General features: G+C 49.4%; 1 protein-coding gene and 1 long non-coding RNA gene across 27 annotated transcripts in view; one reads left to right on the forward strand and one right to left on the reverse strand.

Annotated features, from left to right (window-relative positions):
- Positions 1–1,954: 1,954 nt before the first annotated feature.
- Positions 1,955–6,435, reverse strand: LOC107502893. Its single transcript, XR_001595104.2, has 3 exons — positions 6,182–6,435; positions 5,130–5,288; positions 1,955–4,738 (listed from the first exon to the last, which is right to left on the reverse strand). It is a non-coding gene; the product is annotated as an uncharacterized LOC107502893 (long non-coding RNA).
- DYSF (dysferlin) overlaps positions 2,972–16,989 on the forward strand; it is a 197,936-nt gene continuing 183,918 nt past the window's right edge. For 8 of the 26 annotated variants that reach the window (XM_016130581.2, XM_016130579.2, XM_016130575.2 and 5 more), the window contains exon 1: positions 4,116–4,203. In XM_016130581.2, coding sequence (XP_015986067.2) covers positions 4,116–4,203 — 88 coding nt within the window. Of the gene's footprint in view, positions 4,204–11,459; positions 11,896–16,989 lie in introns of those variants that run through there. The other 18 variants (XM_016130570.2, XM_016130578.2, XM_016130583.2 and 15 more) reach the window with 8 other exon arrangements.

Genomic DNA, 16,989 nt, shown 5'->3' on the forward strand with positions numbered 1-16,989 from the left:
GCTGCTAGCAACAGCATCCGAGCCATGGCATTTGAGGCCAGAGATCACTGGAGACTTTGGGGGCTCACAGAATGGAGGGAAGCTGGCAGTCTTTGGTGGGAAATGGACAGAACTCAGGACAGGAAGAGCCACAGTTGTGATTCTCCATCCTACAACAGGAAAAGGCTGATCATTGGCTGTCACTGCAGCTGCCACGACTGACTTCCTAAAGCTCCTTAAGAACTTCAAATGTTGTAAGAGAGGCCCAACTGGCAGCCTGGGCTATGCTGCACCGTGAGCAGGGAGGCCTGGCTCTCTGAAGCTTCCAGAGAGAGAGGCAGGCACTTCAGCTCCCAAATACTATTCATGAGGAGTGGTGAGAGGCTGTTTCAGAAAAGAGAGGTTGAAAGCTGGGAGCCCAAAATGACAAATAACCACCCTTGAGGCTATTTAAGAATTCATGGGCAGAGAGACTCATGAAGAAGGGGATCCAGGAAGAGGCTCACCCCCTACTTATGATCTCTTTTTCTCCACCTGCAGCACTTTCTCTACTTTGCCATGCATATGGCTCCTTCTGATCTGCCAATTTTTTTTTCATCTCAGCTCCAGCCATACACAAAGGCGAACATCTCTCAGTCTCAATTCCAAAGTCTTGGGAGAGATCACCAGATTAGTTCAGCTTGAATAAGGGGTCTTTCCCTGTTGCCCGGGGGTGGTCTCAGAGAACATGATTCTTTTAAACCGGGAAGTCACTCCAAGCATGCTCTACCTATGGAGGTATAAATTCAGGGTGCATTCTCACTAGGGTTCATTTCTGTACAGAGTGAGTTCTGTGCGTGAAAAGTTTGAAGAGAACCTTCTGAGTCAATAAATGATATAGAGAACGTATAAGGGGGATGTTAAACCTATAAAGAAAACTGATTTTTTTCAAACCACTTTAGTCATACCATATTTACAAACAACTAGATGCTTCTTAGATCCAATTTTAGCTCTGCCTTTAAGCAGGTTCATGTTACTTTGTGCTTCTGAATAGAGCCAAACTGTACTTCTTTAAAAATAGACCATAATTTGGACTTTCCCTAGGTAATGGGGCTTTGCCCTTCTTTACAAGGAAATTAAATTTTACTCCCTACTTGGTACCCTTCTCTTAAACTTGAATGTAAAAAACTTTTGCCACATACAAGGTGCCCTATCAATCTTGGTTAAATGAAAGAATGAATGAATCAATTAGTGAATCATTTCATTCAAGCTGAAGATTTTCTTCTCCAGCAACACATAACGGCCAGATGCGACAGCAAGAAACTTAATCTACTCCACCCGCTCTGCAGAATGCCCCTCCTATTTCCTCCACCTTTCCTTACTCCATCCCCCCTTTCCTCACCATGGGTCAAGTCCCCATCACGTCTCACCTTGCCCCTCTACTGTAGCTTCTAACTGGTCTCTTCGCTTCCACTCTGGCCCCTTCCATTTTATCCTCCAAAAAACAGCCGGAGGGAGCTTTTGAAAAGTAAATCAGATCGTGTCATTTCTCTGGACTGAGCCGGCCTTAGGCAGCTTCCCACAGGACCTGCATCATTCTCTCCAGCCTCGGCTCCTCCAGACCTCCACCTTCCCGACTGCAAGTCTAGTCGTGGTGTTCTTTCTTCCCTTAGTCTTCCCAGAGCCTTGACCCAGAGCATTCCCTTCCTTCTCTCTAGAGCACGCTTTTTCTCTGCCCCAACCTAAGTTTTGTCCAGTGAACTCCTAATTGGCTTTCAGATCTCATCTCAGATAGCTGTCACTGTGCCAGGTTCCTGTTACCTGCTCTCACACATACTCATCTTTTGTCCTTTATTGCACATAAAGATTTGTAATGGTCTGTGATTGGCTTGATTATTTCATGAGTGTCAATTTCATCCACTGGAGAGGTAACTTCTGGCAATCAGGGACTATGTTAGTTTTCTCAAACTGCCATAAGAAAATTTCACAGACTGGGTGACTTAAACAATAAAAATTTATTTTCTCACAGTTACGAAGGCTAGAAATTCAAGATCAGGTTGTTGGTCAGCAGGTTGGGTTTCTTCTGAGGCCCATCTCCTTGGTTTATAGATACCTGCTCTCTCACTGTGTCCTCACGTGGTCTTTCTTCTGTGTGACTACATCCCTAGTGTCTCTTTGTGTGTCCAAATTCCCTCCCCCCCTTTTTTTAAATAAGCATTTAAAATTTTATTTTCTATGTATACACAGCACATTATTTGTTTATATGAGCAATCGCTGGGTGTCCACAAGCTGAGAGAAGCTTGATTTTAAATATAATAACTGTTCTCATTGGTGCTGAATTTACATGGTTGACATAAATTTCCTCTACTTATAAGAACACCTGTCATATTGGATTAGAACCCACTCTAACAGACTTGCTGTAACTGGATCACCTCTTTAAAGGCCCTATATCTGAATACAGCCACATGCCTAACTGGGGGTTAGGGCTCCAACATCTGGACTTTAGAGGGACACAATTCAGCCCATAACAGGGACCATGCCACTCTGCTCACCACTGAGTCCCATCCTCCAGGATGGTGCTTGGCATGTTGTAAGACTTGGTAGTACCTATCGAACGAGCGATTTCATTTAATCCCCTCTTTTTTTCCTCTCCTCCCCCTCCTCTGATCACATATTGTGTCAGAGACAAAGAAAAGAGGAACCACAGATTGCAGCAGGAGGATCATAAGTCATCACAGGAAATGTTTGCTATCCTGATCTCAAAATTACAGAACTTTGGGCAAGTGTTGCTCCCTCCTAGAACCTCCTTATGTGGCTCAAACCAGCCCCCTGTCAGCAGCTGACCCTTCCTGCCCTGGGTGTGTGTGAGGCTCCTGTGGGTTGCTGAGGAGTTTGGCTGACAGCTGCACACCCATTCAGGTGGCCTTCTTTAGAAGGTGAGTCACCCAAATGCTGGGAGTGCAGATCTGCAGTTTAGTAATAGGTGCTAGGATCTAAAAAAAGGCATGTCCTTGGACCTTATAATTCCAAGGCTAGGAAACCAATATGAGGAACTAACAGAAGGAGACTCAAGATGGGTTTATTTCTCAGTCGTTATAGAAAAAACTATTGCTCACTACTATAATAGTGAGGAGCTGAGAAGAGCCTAAATGTATAACAAAAGGAGAAAGCTTTGTGAATCTAGTACATTCGTATGGGGGAAAAATGTTTATGAAGAATTTTTAATGATGCAAGAAACTGTTACATGAAAAAGCAGGACAAGAACCTCACACACACTGATCACAGATATATAATAAATACTGTAATTTACACACATATATGCATACATTAACAGGAAAAAGCCTGGATTGGTAAATATCTAAGTGTAAATACTTTTTTCTAGACCGAGATTTCTTTCCTTTATGCTTTTGGTGTTGAAAGTAGCATGTGTTGCTTTTACAGCCAGAAAAGTGGGGGCAAAGTTTTTAAGCCAGCCATCATTTCTTGTCAATGAAATTCCTCAGCCTGTGGCCTCCCCTCCGGAAAGCGCCTGCCCAGCGCCTGCTCTCCAGTCTGTCCCTGGGATCTCGCGTCCTATCCAGGGCGGGTCAGCTGGCTCTGCGGGAGAGTGCTTGAATCCCCGCCGCAGGAGGAGGCGACCGGCTTGGCTCGGCGTTCAGCTGGAGGTGGAAGGTCAGGGGAGGGGCCTAGCCTCTCTCCTGTCCGGGAGCGAGATCTGGACTGTGCGGGCTCCGGGAGCCCTGGTCCACCCGCCGGCCATCACGGCCGCCGCCCAGTCCTCTGTTCCGCCGCCAGGTGCAAAATGCCGTGTCATTGGGAGAGTCTGCGGCCTGAGCATTGAATTACAGCTCAGCAAGCCCGGGTAGGGCGGCGGGGGTGGAAGATGAGCAGAAGCCCCTGTTCTCCTCGTAGTGTGCGCTGACCAGCGGGGAAAGCCCAGCCAGGGCGGGGACCGAGGGTAGCCCTCTGGACCGGCCTGGGGCTAGCTGTTCCTTCTTAAGAGCAGCAGCTCTGAGCCGGGAGCCAGAGATCCGAACCGGCCTCTCTCCGCCCGCCCTCTCCAGTGAGGCGACTCACGAGCTGCGCCTCGGCGATCTTCGACCTTTCTCAGCCCTCTCTGCGCCCTGGGCGTACGGGGGCTCCTATTTGCGCCAGTCATGCTGAGAGTCTTCATCCTCTATGCCGAGAACGTCCACACTCCGGACACCGACATCAGCGATGCCTATTGCTCTGCGGTGTTTGCAGGTATGAGAGGCCTGCAATCCCCGCCCGTCCCGGAGGGTGGGGGTCGGGCAGGGGACCTCGCGGCTCTCCACCCGGGAGAGAGCCAGGATGCGAGAGACAAGACTCCATGCCCCTCCAGGCTGACTTTGAGGGTTGCCAAGACACACATCCTCGGAGAGGGGCGACTCAGGGAAACTCAGGGCGACTCAGGCAAAGAGGGAGAAGTGGCTGAGCGTCGCTTCTTGGAGCTGCGAGCTGAGCCCGGGTTGAGGCGAAGGTGGTCCGGGAAGGCAGGACCAGCATCTCTCCTCTTGCTCTGTTGGCTATCTTAACAGAGGGCTTTCCGCGCTGTGGGCAGCAAAGCGCTGTGCTGCTGGGCTCCTCTCCCCTCTCTGGAAGGCTGGGTCCCAGGCCTATTTATAACGCAGCATTCTTCCCGCGGGACCTGGGCCTGACCGCTCTGCTCGGCCTTTGGTCTCTATCACAGGCTGGGCTGGCAGGCAGGTGGCCACTGGGGGCAGAGGAACCGCCTACCCATCTAGGGATCTTACCCTGGCTTTGGGCACAGAATGGGGGAAATTTAGCAGCCAGAATTGCTGTCACAAGCACTAACCTCTAGAGACTCCCCGCCCCCCATCCCAAGACTGGAGCATGTGGGGTGTGGTATCTGGGGGGTGGTAGCTCCTCATCAGGTTGGGGCTTCCTCTAGCCTGCTCTGCTCTCAGATTAAGACCTCCCACGGGATGATGGTTATGACTGGACTTTCCTTCAGGAGGTGAGGGCTGGACCCTGTCTTTTTCCCCTTGACCGTCTCAGGGCCAAGCCAGAGCTGGGGCTACACAGCTGGGTCTGTGAATTTGGAGCCATACGATGCCAGAAGGACCAAGAGGCAAGAGTGTGAGAGCCACCTCCCACCCGCCCTGTGCATTCCTCTTAGCCTTCCTTACCGTCGTCCCAGGTTCCCAGAAATCATAATATCAGCTGGTCCCTGGCCATTCCGCAGAATTTCCTTTTCAGTGTCATGAGCTCCTGGCTCTACCTGCTTCCAGCTGCCTCTGTGCACGTATGCTCCCAGACACATGGACACTTGGGAATGCATGTGACACCTGCAGCGTTCCAAGGAGTAGACGCTCAGAGAACAAAGGCACATATCCACAACAGCGCACACAGATGTGTTATAACAGACAGGTGCGTGCACGCGCGCGCACACGTTCCTGGTTGTGAAATTTGAGGCTTCTCTAGGAGGATTTGCTGAATGAGCCTATGGCCAGAAAAGCAGTCTAGACCAAGAGGAGGGACAGAGGGGCAATTGGAGGTGACGCTCCAGCTGTGTTTTTCCTGACATGCCATTTTGACCTGTTCTCCACCAGTTTCCCACAATTGTCTCCGGAAATGAGCTTTATCAAGGTGTTTCCAGGGGGAGGACTAGGGCATGAATAGGGGGCCTCCACATTTCTTCTCTTTCTTCGGCTCTGGGCAGGCCAGGCCAGGAGTTCACCTGCATGGCTCAGGCTAGCAGCTTGGCTGAGGGCGCTGGGCTTCGTGTTGCCCAACTCCAGGAAACACTATTTGCACTGAAATTATCCCTGAGGGGAGGGAGAATACTCAGGCTGTGGAAGGAGGACCGGCACCCTGTGCACTAAGCAGCTGCCCCTTGCTCCAGCACCCCTCCCCCACCAGCATCCCCCAGCCCAGGGGCTGAGCAGGCTTTGTGAACGGCACCTTCTGGAGCTGTCCAGTGCACAAATGAACCCTGAGAGGGGCCACCTTAGAGCCCCTGCCTCTGTTCTTAGGGGTCTGGTCTTCCCTGGTGTCCACTCAGCCTAAACCAGATTTCCCTCCACTTCCTTCACCACATCCCCTGCTTCCCACCCACCCCCGAATCCTAACACACACACATCTTTGTCTCGTACTTCATGGTCCCCCTATTCAGGCGAGGCTCAGAACCCTAGCCGGAGAAAGGAAGGAATAAATAATGAATGAAGAAGCATTTTCTAACCTCAGAAGTACTTTACCCCAGGAAGTATTGCCGGTGTGGGTCCTCTCTTGTCATTATTTCAGCCCCAAGGGTTGTCTGTGGGACAGTCTCCTCTATCGTCTCTATCCATGTCCCTGTTTCTGACTAAGTCCTCTCTCTCCCATCTGCCTGAGATCCGTCTGCAATCCTGCCCTTTGCCTGCTGCCTGGCTCCTCTTGGTGCACTCCCCCTCCCTTTGGGAGAAAGGCAGTTCTCTGTGCTGACCGTGAGTGCTGTCAGCCTGCGGAGGGAGCTGGCTAGAACTCCCACTCAAAGTCATCACAACCACTGCCAGGCAGTCATAGGAAATTCAGTCCCTCCCTCCCCCAGCCCTGGCCGCATTCTACGGCCTGCACTGGCTGAGCTCTTAGCCCATGTCCAAATTTGGCCTCCCTGTGCTAACCTCCTTCTCCCAAGCCAGGGCCAGGTTGGTGAATGATTACACAGAAGGCTCTGGTCTCAGGCAGGAATGCACTTCCCAGAGCAAAACACCCTTCTGGGGAGCCTTCCTCACCTGCTGGCCCTGATCTGGCTTCCCCAGACCCTTTAGGTTTGGGTCCCATAAAGCTCCTCTTTGTCTATCTGATTATAGTATCCCACAATGATATGATACCTCTTGGCTCCTTCATGCTTGCATAAGTCCACCTATTCCAAACAGCCTTGTGAGGTAAAAGGGCAGAGATATTATCCCCTTTTCAGATGAATAAATCACCCAGAGAAGTTCAGAGGCCTGGCCAAAGTCACACAGTGGCCAAAGCATCCTCCACTGCACCTCCCATCATCAGTCTCTCTGTTGTTCTCAGCACCCATGGCTCATGAATAAGAAAGTGTTTTGGAAAGCATACCATGTGCTGCCCACACCCGGGCACTAGGGGCTTGAGCCAGCACAGGGGAGGGTTGTGCTTGGGGCACCCAGCATGGGGCTGAGTCAAAGTGCAGGGCAGTACAAGGCTGCAGGGAGCATAGCGTAAGGCAAATGATCTAAAGATGGAGGATTCTGATTTTGAAAATATGTATTTATCGCAAGGAGCGAGAATAGGCATTCATTCATTAAGCACAATGTACCATTTTCAGATGCTATTTCTTTAAAACCTCACAACAATACTATGAAAGAAATATATTTAACTGACACTGTGCTTACTAGGTGTTTGGCACTGTTCTAAATAGAACTCATTTACTATGAATATGTATTCCTCAGCGAATGTGAGGGGAGAGGGCAGAAGGATGCATTGGACCATCCATACTCCTAGAAGATTTTGGACTTTGGCAAATGTGCCCCAAAGGAATCCTGTAAACTCACATGCAGAGTGTTCACCTCAAGGTTGATGGCACTGAGCAGAAGGGAAGGTCTGTTTGCTTCTTTGACGCCTCATGTGTGGCCTTGGGAAAAAACAGACACCTGAGCCAAAGGAGACCAGCTGGCCCATCTTCAGCAGGGGCCTTGTTAGAAACACTTCTCCCGTGACTGTCGGAGAAGTAGGACTTCAAATAGGTGACAGAAGAGAACGGGGTTCATGCCTTTGGGAGCCTGGCAGATGGTATCACTAAGATGAGGCCAGAGGGAGAAGCACATGCATACTGGGTGAGTGGTGGCAAGTGCCGGGGCTCACAGTTTGGTGACCTGGGAGGGTGCCAGATGATCGGTGTTAGGTAGAGAATTTGGACCCATGTGCTAGCTTCTCTAATTTTTGAAAAAAAGCTAAAATCCAAAATTGTGTGGGAAATCTAATGTTTAATTAAGGTACAATATTGTTTTAAAACATTGCGTTGGTCAAAAACAAAAGGTCCATAAGCTGAATGTGTGCCCAGGGAACACCAGTGACAGCATTTGAGTCACAGTGTTTCATTTAATCTTGGATACCTTGGTCCTGGGCTCTCCAGAGAACAGGCAACCAGTCTTCTCTCGCTTGGGATTATTAATTGGCACCTACCAGTATTGATGGGGTGTTGGGGCGATGGGGGAGAGTATTAGTTCCCTCCCCCTTACCTCTATCAGCCCTGAAACATTATGGAAGTTAACATGACATCCTAAGTAAAAACTGGGCTTGCTATGCAAGTCAGCTTCACAACAGGTCTCCTCACCCCCGTGCTACACAATAGTGGCTCCTAAGCCTGCTCTATCACCTTCACAGCGGGCCCGAGTATTCCAGGATGCTGGGGAGCTTCCCTTACCTGTGACTTTGGGTGGGATACAGACCTGGCTGTTTGTTAGCAAGCAGTAATTAATGGTGGACTCTCTCACTCACATAATAGGTAATGCGTAGGCAGTCCTGGTTGGTGAATTCTGACCACAGGGATGCCCAGGGGTCTTAGGTCCTACTGTCTTGTTACTCTGCTGTCCCCAGGGGTCCCTTTGACAGCACAGCTGGTGACGGCTCACCACCACAATCTATATTGTAGCAAGAACAGGCATGCTCCTCCCCTTTAAGGGCACAAGCAGGCAGTTACCTACATTCTTTCTGCTCACATCATGTTGGTCATCACTTGGTTTCATGGCCACATCAAGCTGCGAGGGAGGCTGGGAAATGTAGTCTTTCTATTTGGGTGGCCATGTGTCCAGGTAAAACTCTATGGAAAATTTTTATGGAAGAAGGGGAGAACATATAAGGGAAGGACAGGTGGAGGTCTCAGCCACACTCCATGAGAGCTGCATCCTTGATACACGCTCCCTTGGGAGGAAGTCCCCTCGAGAACTAGACCCCAGAAGGAGTCCTGGGCAGTAAACTACAGCTAGGGAAGTTGGAGGTTGGGATGGGAAAAAGGCTTCAGGAAGCATCTAGGAACCAGGCCACCAGTGGCTGCATTTCTGGTTTACAGAACAGGTGTGCAAAGTTCTTGTTCCTTGGAGCCGAGTGTTTGTAAAAGTCCCTTGGAATATTCCACTGGAAATATTAGATGTGCTCCCTACAGATTTCCTGTGCTGACTGACTGATTAGGGGACAGGAAAAAAGGAGCAAAGCCAGGGATCATTGTGACAGGTGAAAAATATCCCAAATCATCATATCCAAAAACTCCCCTAGGGGGCAGTACCACCTTCTTTGAGAACCACTGGCTCAGCGTTATCTTGGGGTAGAAGTGACACTGGGGAGCCAAGTACAATGTCCACTACATCAACCCCAGGCAGCTCTTACTCTGCACTGGAATGTCTGGCTGACCGAGACGGCCTTGGTCGGTCCCCTCACTGACTGACTCCAGTCTAGCTAGACATCAAATAAGCAATTACGCTAATAGTTATTCCTTACAATTGTGACGGTGCTAAGAAGGAAAAGTGGGACTGCGTGGTCATTTGTCAGGGGGACTCAACCTGGACTAGGAGGTCAGAGATGGCTTCCTGGGAAAATAATGTTTAACCTGGGGCCTGAAGGAGGACGAATGGGGGTGGCCCTGTAAAGGGAGGGGGGAGGTTGCCTGGTGACAGATGGTTACTACACTTACCACGGTGATCACATCGTTAAGGTATATAAATGTTGAATCACTATGTTGTACATCTGAACTACTATAATATTGTATGCCAACTATACTAAAAATTTAAGGGAGAGACAGAGGGAGGGAGGGAGGAAGAGGCAGTTGCAGGCAGAGGGCAGCAGAGCTGGGAGGCTTGGGAGGGAGGGAAGGTAGCGTAACATGTTCCAGAGACTGAGAAGCCACTGGAGCTAGAACTCAGAGAGTGAGGGGCTGAGTAGTCCATCCTTGTGGGTGAAGGTAGGGAACAGGGAATCTGGGCTTTATTCCAAGAGCATGGGAGGTCTTTGTGGGGTTTTCATTGGGAGAATGACCTGATCATATTTGTTTCAAGATCGCCTGGCTCCAGTGTGGCTAGTGGACCAGAGGTGTCCACCTTATGGGTGGTGTCACCCAGGGAGAGTGGTAGAGTGAGGAGAAAGAGGGTCCAAGCCAGTTTTAGAAGGAACAACTTTTAAGGTTGGGGAGAGGGCAGTCTCGGACTTGTCACTGAGTGGGTGAGAGGGGCCAGAATCTAGTGCCCTGATGCCAGATGGTCTGAGGAGTAAGAATGATTTGTTCCTAATAATAGGAGGAAAGGCAAAGGATTTGGGCACAGAGGATGATATGGGGGCCAGGTGGCTGGGAGCCTGAGGAGGAAGTTCTCTACTGGGAAAATAAGAAGCAAACAGAGTGAGGATGGCGATGGGGCGTTGTAGGTTTGGGGAGAGGAAAGTATGAAGTAGTCATCTAGGAGAGAGCTCCTGAGACTGAAGGGTCTGGAGCTGTAGTATGATTGCTGGGCAGCAGCCGGGGCAGCCTGAGTCAGGGGACACAGGACAAGTTAGCTGTGTTCTTTTCCAACACTTTTTGTGGTTAGGGTGCAGGGGTGGACTAGACAGAGGTAGATTTCACCAAGTTATGGTTTTGCCACATGAAAATGCTGGATCCTCAAAATGGGAGAGGCGAAAGGGTGTTGCGATTTTGTGCAGCATAATGATGATAACTAGATACTGGATTTAGGTTGAGTTGAGGAAGTCAGTGAGGACTTGGCAGGAGGGTAGAGGGACCTGTCGGGTGTCAGGCGATGGAGCATAAGGGTATAGAGGTGAGAAGTCAGGCTCCTGTGGTCAAGGAGTTCATCAGCTGGAAAAGTACCAGACGTAACACGGGCAAGTTTGCTAAGAGCCGATGCCGCTCAAGGCTCACGCTGTAATCAATTCCCCCCACCCCTACAGTGGGGGCGTGGGAGCCCAGAGGTTGTTATGGGGGATGTTGCCAGGGACCAAATGACCACAGGGGGACCCCTGTGCTCCAGGATTGCAAGATAATCTGGATTCAGCCCTCTGCCTCTGGAGACGGGCGACTCCAGACTGCTCTGGAGAAGGCGCAGAGACGGATTCGCGAGGGCTCGAGCCTCGGAGTCTGTCTAGGCGCGCGGCTCCCAGCACCGCGGACGGGCGGCCTGGGCTGCGAGCGCGGGACTTGGACTGGCGCGGCCGCGAGGGTGGCGCGAAGGCGGTCGACTAGGGGCGCAGGGCGTGCTGCGTCGCTCCGTACACGTCTCTTTCAGCGTTCGCCCCGACTTGCACTTTCCCGCGGACACATTTTTGTCCCTGAAGCTGGGTCTCCCCTTCCTCCCACCCTCGCTCATTCCTCCTTCGGCCGCTCTCGCCAAGCGCCCTCGCGTGCGGGCCGGGCCGGGCGCAGCGGGGAGGAGCGCAGCGAACGCTCGGCAGCCAGGAACTCGCACAGAGGCGGGCGACCCGGCGGCGCTGGCCGGGCGGGGAGCCCGCGACGCTGGGGGCTCCCGCGGGAAGGGCCGGCGGGCGCCCTGTCCCTGCCGCCGGGCGGTGCTGTGCGCCTCGCGTCAGCCGCGCTGTCATTCCGGGCGCCGGCGCGGACCCGCGCAAGGGGGACCAGCGCTCCCACAGGCCCGCGTCTGACCCCTGCCCCGCCCCGCCCGTCGTGGGGAGGGTCCTCCCAGCTAGTGTCGCGTGTCCTGCCTGAGGCCTCTCCCGGGCGTTGGGACTTCACCGCGGAGGCGGCAGCTCTTCTTTGGCGCGGCTGTAGCGGAGCTCGGTGGGTGGCTGGGCTCCGTGCTTTTGCTCGCGTTCCTGCTCTCGCTCCCATCCCGCCTCTGAGCACCCAGGAGCCCCGAACCATGCTGTGCTGCCTGCTGGTGAGGGCCAGCAACCTGCCCAGCGTGAAGAAGGACCGGCGCAGCGACCCGGTCGCCAGCTTGACTTTCCGAGGTGAGAGCCCGGTGGCCACCGTGCCGGCGCCCCTCAGCTTCCGCGCGCACCGCCAGGTCTGCGGCCCCAGCTCTGGCACTAACCCTAGTCCAAGCCACAGCTCTCTTCCTCTGTCAGCAGGGACAGAAATCTCAGTCCTGTCTTTTGCAGAGGGCGAGGAGGATGGAACAGAGCATAATAAATGCCATAGTGCTCCAAAATTTTGGAAAACTGAATGTGCCATAATTCGTCAACAGTTGCCATTTTTCTAAGCCTGATACCCAGAGGGAATAACGTGCGAGCCCTTACTGGGCGGTGCGGATAAGTGTGGGTTGGAAGACGAGTGCGGAATAGAGCGAGGAATCTGGATCACTTGAAAATTGGGCGTGTAGTGAGTGTGCTTTGGAAGTTAGGTCTTTATTTCATTCATTTATTCATTCGTTCGCCCTTCTTTATTGAACGCTGGCCATATTGAATTGCCGGGTCTCAGTTGGGAGGAAAAGGAACAGAATAGGCCGGATATGGCCTTGATACTAGAAATTTCGGGCTAATCAAGGATGTTTTCTTTTTAAAAAAAATTCGAAGAGCCTAAGTGACTACATGTGGTGTTTAGACAACAGAGGGGTCTGTCTCTGTGTTTAAGGCAGCAAAGGACTCACAATCTTCCTCTCACCAGGCACCTTATCCCCCTACTCTAAGGCTGTCATTTCCATGGAGGAGGTGTCTCAGAAGGGGAAAGGAAAGAGGAAGGATTTGTCAAAATTAAGAGAAGAAACAATAGTTGTGAGTCAGGACCCCAGTTCTGCAAAGAAGATAAATAAGGAGAGAAGGGAGAGTTTTCCTCTTGCCAGGAGGCATGTCCTGTGGTTTTGCAGAATTAAAAAGTATGTGTATCACAAAAGATGGTCAAATGTAGAGGAACGAGTGACTGGTGTTTTCCTGAGGCTTGAAAACTGTGCGGGCACCAAGAGGAATCTTTAGTTCTAACCCGTGATCTTCATCTGCTCCCGCAAATACTCATAACCATAGAAGAAAGACACAATTTGGCCAAATGAGAACTATGTGCAACTTTAGCTCCCGTTATGGGATAATTTACATTTTATTTCTCTTTTGAGAAGTGTGAGTTAAAAATTTCGCTATTTTCATTAATAAGTGGCATTCTTGGGAGCCTATTTTGAAATGCAACTTCAGGACAAGGTCCTTAGCTCTCCCCTGTCCATCAAACTCTGCCTAAGCCATTCCTGTACACAAATTGTCAGGGCACCACTGGCTGGCAAAGAAGTTCCCTAAGGACCCTAAGGACCCTGAGGACCCTGAGCCCAGGGGATCATATCAGACCTATATATATTATATAGGTCTCGCGGATGCTTTGGAATTCTTTTGGGTCAGTTCACAGCTTTCTTTCGCCGATTCTGTAACAGTCTCTGGTAGCTACGAATCTCCCCATTCTCCAGCTAAGGAAATGGAAACCTGGGAAAGTTAAATGATGTGTCTAGGTCAGTGGTGGTGGCAGAGAACTACCAGTGCTTGGAGTGGGCAGTGCCTTTGAGTTAGGGAGGTGACTCATTAGGTAATCCCCTGAGGCCTTTCTGGACTGTTGCCCGGCAGGCATGCAGCTGCTGTCCTCCCCCTATCTTTGCATTCCCCATCCTTTAAGATAACTTACTATTTATGCACTGACAAGTCCTGAGCAAAATGGAAATATAATAGAATGCAACATTTCCGCTGTCCAAAGTCTATTCATCTTTCGGAGCCCTGCTGCAACGTCACCTTCTCCAGGGAGGCACCCAGGATTCCCTTGGCTCTCATTAGTCTATCCTCTTTGGATGCACAGCACCTTGTTAGGTCTGCTAGTGCACTCACCCCAACCAGCCTATACTCAGTACTCAGTTTCATACTTAGGATGCCATGATTCCTTGAGAGCGGCAGCCTATCCTATTTATCATGATGCCCAAAGCCGGGTGCATATCGACATTCAGTAGCGTTTGTGCCCTTTCTGGTCCAGCCTCAAGAGACTGCGCTTGAAAGACAGATTCTTGAGTCCTCTCACAGAGGTTCTGATGCAGTAGGTCTAAGTGACCTGAGAAACAGCACTGAACACTGATGTGTCACAGGTGGTTCAATTTTGGAAACACACATTGAGAGAAATTAATGTGAGATGTGGTGACAGGCAAAATTAATGTAACATCCCCCACACCCACCCCAAAGTGTATTCATGTTAGAGTTTGGGACTGATAGAATAAGACCAGAATTTACGGATCGTCTGTGCTGCGGTACTCAATCCTGGCTGCACATCAGAATCATATGGGAGCTCTAAAAATATCTACTGCCAGCCTCCCTGTCCCCTTCTTTCTTGAGCTAAATTTTTGAAGGAAGGGCCCAACTATAGTTGTTTCTAAACAATCTCCAGATGTGTAAGATGCCCAGGCAGGGTTGAGAACCCCTGAGCCCAAACCCCTAATGGCACGGACGGAACTGTGTCCTGCTTGCAGAGAAGCCAGCCTGCACTATGTGCTTGGCTCCTACATGCAGCCCCAAGAGCGTGGGCCTGGCTGGCCCCACTTTTCTTGCAGTTGTTCCCTGGGCATTCCAGCCTTGGATGTAATTTCAGGACCTGCCTCCCAAAATAGACTCTGAGCTCCCAGAGACCATATTCTAAGGGTACGTTTTTGGTTTCTTTTTCTCAGGGCTTCAGGGTAGAGGCAATTAATGAATTCTTATGACTTTTTTGTTCTTGTATTAATTAATTAATCAATCAGTTAACCGTGACTACCATGAGTACCTGGGCTGTGGTAGATATTTTTGACCAATCACCTTTGTGAAGGAGCAGCTTCATTTCCTATCCCATTTGGCAACTGTATCTTTTTTCTGTCCTGCCCATGTTCCACCCTGTAATGTGAATATTTATGTTCCTCCATTCATGCACTTAGTTCATGGAACACATATTTATCGAGCCTCTCCTACATGCCAGGTGCTGTTCCAGGTGCTGGGAATGTATCCAAGAAGAACAAAACCAGATCCCCATTATTTTGGAAGCCAAACATCTTATTTTCTTGAAGGCTGGCTCTCTCACCATCTCCAATTGGTGAACTTCTATCTGTTTCCCTCAGCTTCCCAGCCAGAAAACTGAGTCTCTCTCTCTTTTTTCTCCCTCATTCCTCCCATGTCTCTTCAGCTAACCCCTTCCCCTTTCTCTTCCTCCTCTTTTTTTTTTTTTATCTCCTGGGGAGCCCGGGAGATCGAGACTGTGGAGACACTTGTGAGGGGCAGACTTAACTCATTTGTGTTGGGAAAGTGAGCTTTAGGGCACTGAATTCCTCTGAATTTAGCTTTTAAAACGTTAAAACTGTCTTTAAAGCATTGAAAATAACCTTCTGTTTTATTTTTTGTGAACATAATATGTACTCAATGTAAAAAAGGATGCAAGACAGAAAGGCCTAAAGCAAAAGTAATATGGCCCCAAATCTTGGCACTTTGAATTAATTTGTTAACAATCTCACAAATGTCCTCTGAGATTCTTTTTTTCTCTTGTTAAGAAAAGCAATTTTAGTGGTAAAACTTAATTCTCAAATAAAGTATATCAAACACAAATGTATGCTTTGATGCAGGGATTCTCGACTGGGGGTAATTTTGTTACTTCGGGGACATTTGGTATTGTCTGGAGACACTTGGTGTTGTCATCACTGGTGTGTGTGTGTGTGTGTGTGTGTGTGTGTGTGTGCGCGTGTGTGTGTGTGTGTGCGCGTGTGCGCGCGCTTGACTGTCATCTAATGAGTAGAGGCCACGGTTGCTGTTAAACATCCTATAGTGCACAGGACAGCCATCCTCCCTGCCCTCATCACACTCACAATTAAGAAATATCTAGCCTCAGTGTTAATAGTGCCAAGATTGAGAAACTCTACCTTAATGAATAAATTATGAAGGGAAGAGCCATATATACCGCCCAGGTGAAGAAATAGAGCCTTGTTGGTCCCATCCCTCTACCAGAAGTCCTGAGACCCTGTAACTTTCGAGAGGTAATCCTACTCCAGATAACTTTTTTTTCAAATGTTTACCAATTTACATTTGCACTTGGCAATATCCAGAGTCATTTTTCTATGTCAGTAAATATTCTTCTACACATCTTTTTAAATGTCTGCATAGTATTTTAATATATGGATGCACCATAATTCAGTTATTCGACTCCTGAATATTGATGAATATTTAGGTTATATTAAACTTTTTATATTTATAGTCAATGCTTAAATTACACTGTCATTGTGAGAAATATCCTGGTGTCTAAATCTTTGCCTACATATTTAATTATTTCTTTTGGGTAAATGTCGAAAGTGGCTTTGCTGTGTCAGAGGTTATTGATGTATTTAGGCTTTTCTGCATTTCTCAAATTGCTCTTCTGAAAATCTGTACCAACTTTACCCTCCCATCAGCAGAGTAGAGGGGCTTGTTTCCTTACAATCCCGCTAATGCAAAGCTTTATCATGCAAATCTTTAACAATTTCTTAGTTCAAACAGCGTTTGTGATATTTCAAAGTTATTACCTATTCGTCTTTATTTTTTACTGAATTGCTTTTGAATTTGCCCATTTTGAGGGAGCCAGGATATTTCTTTTTCTTAATTAGTAAGTGCTCTTTATATATTAAGAAAATAAAAATTTGTCATAGATGTTTCAGATATCTTCCCCAGTTCTCACTGGGCTTTGAGTTTAAAGATTACTCCTCTCAGAGTATATTCCACTGCAGCCAGTGTATGCGCCCACCACCCCCACTTCCTGGCTCCTTACTTCCTGGAGAGTGTGATTTTGGTTAGGATTTAGAAAGACAGAGGTCAAGCTGGAGATCTTGAGGGTGAGAAGAGCAGGACTTCTGCTGGGTAGGGCAGCAGAAGCGACAACCGCCAAGTTCTCGGGGTGCCCAGGCTTGAGTCAGGACTCAGGTGGCATGGCAGATATCAGAGTGATCAGAATCTGCCTGCCTTTTTTGTCGAGGGCATCTGCGCCAAGATGTAAAGCTTCAGCAGAAGCCAGGGCTATCCTTTCAGTTGCCGCTGCCTTTGGTTGTCTGCTGATACTCTGAATGTCTGTCACTTTCTCTGATGGGGATTCTAATGAGGTGTCAC

The sequence above is a fragment of the Rousettus aegyptiacus genome, unplaced genomic scaffold (assembly GCF_014176215.1).
Source record: "Rousettus aegyptiacus isolate mRouAeg1 unplaced genomic scaffold, mRouAeg1.p scaffold_m13_p_7, whole genome shotgun sequence".
Lineage (NCBI taxonomy): Eukaryota > Metazoa > Chordata > Mammalia > Chiroptera > Pteropodidae > Rousettus > Rousettus aegyptiacus.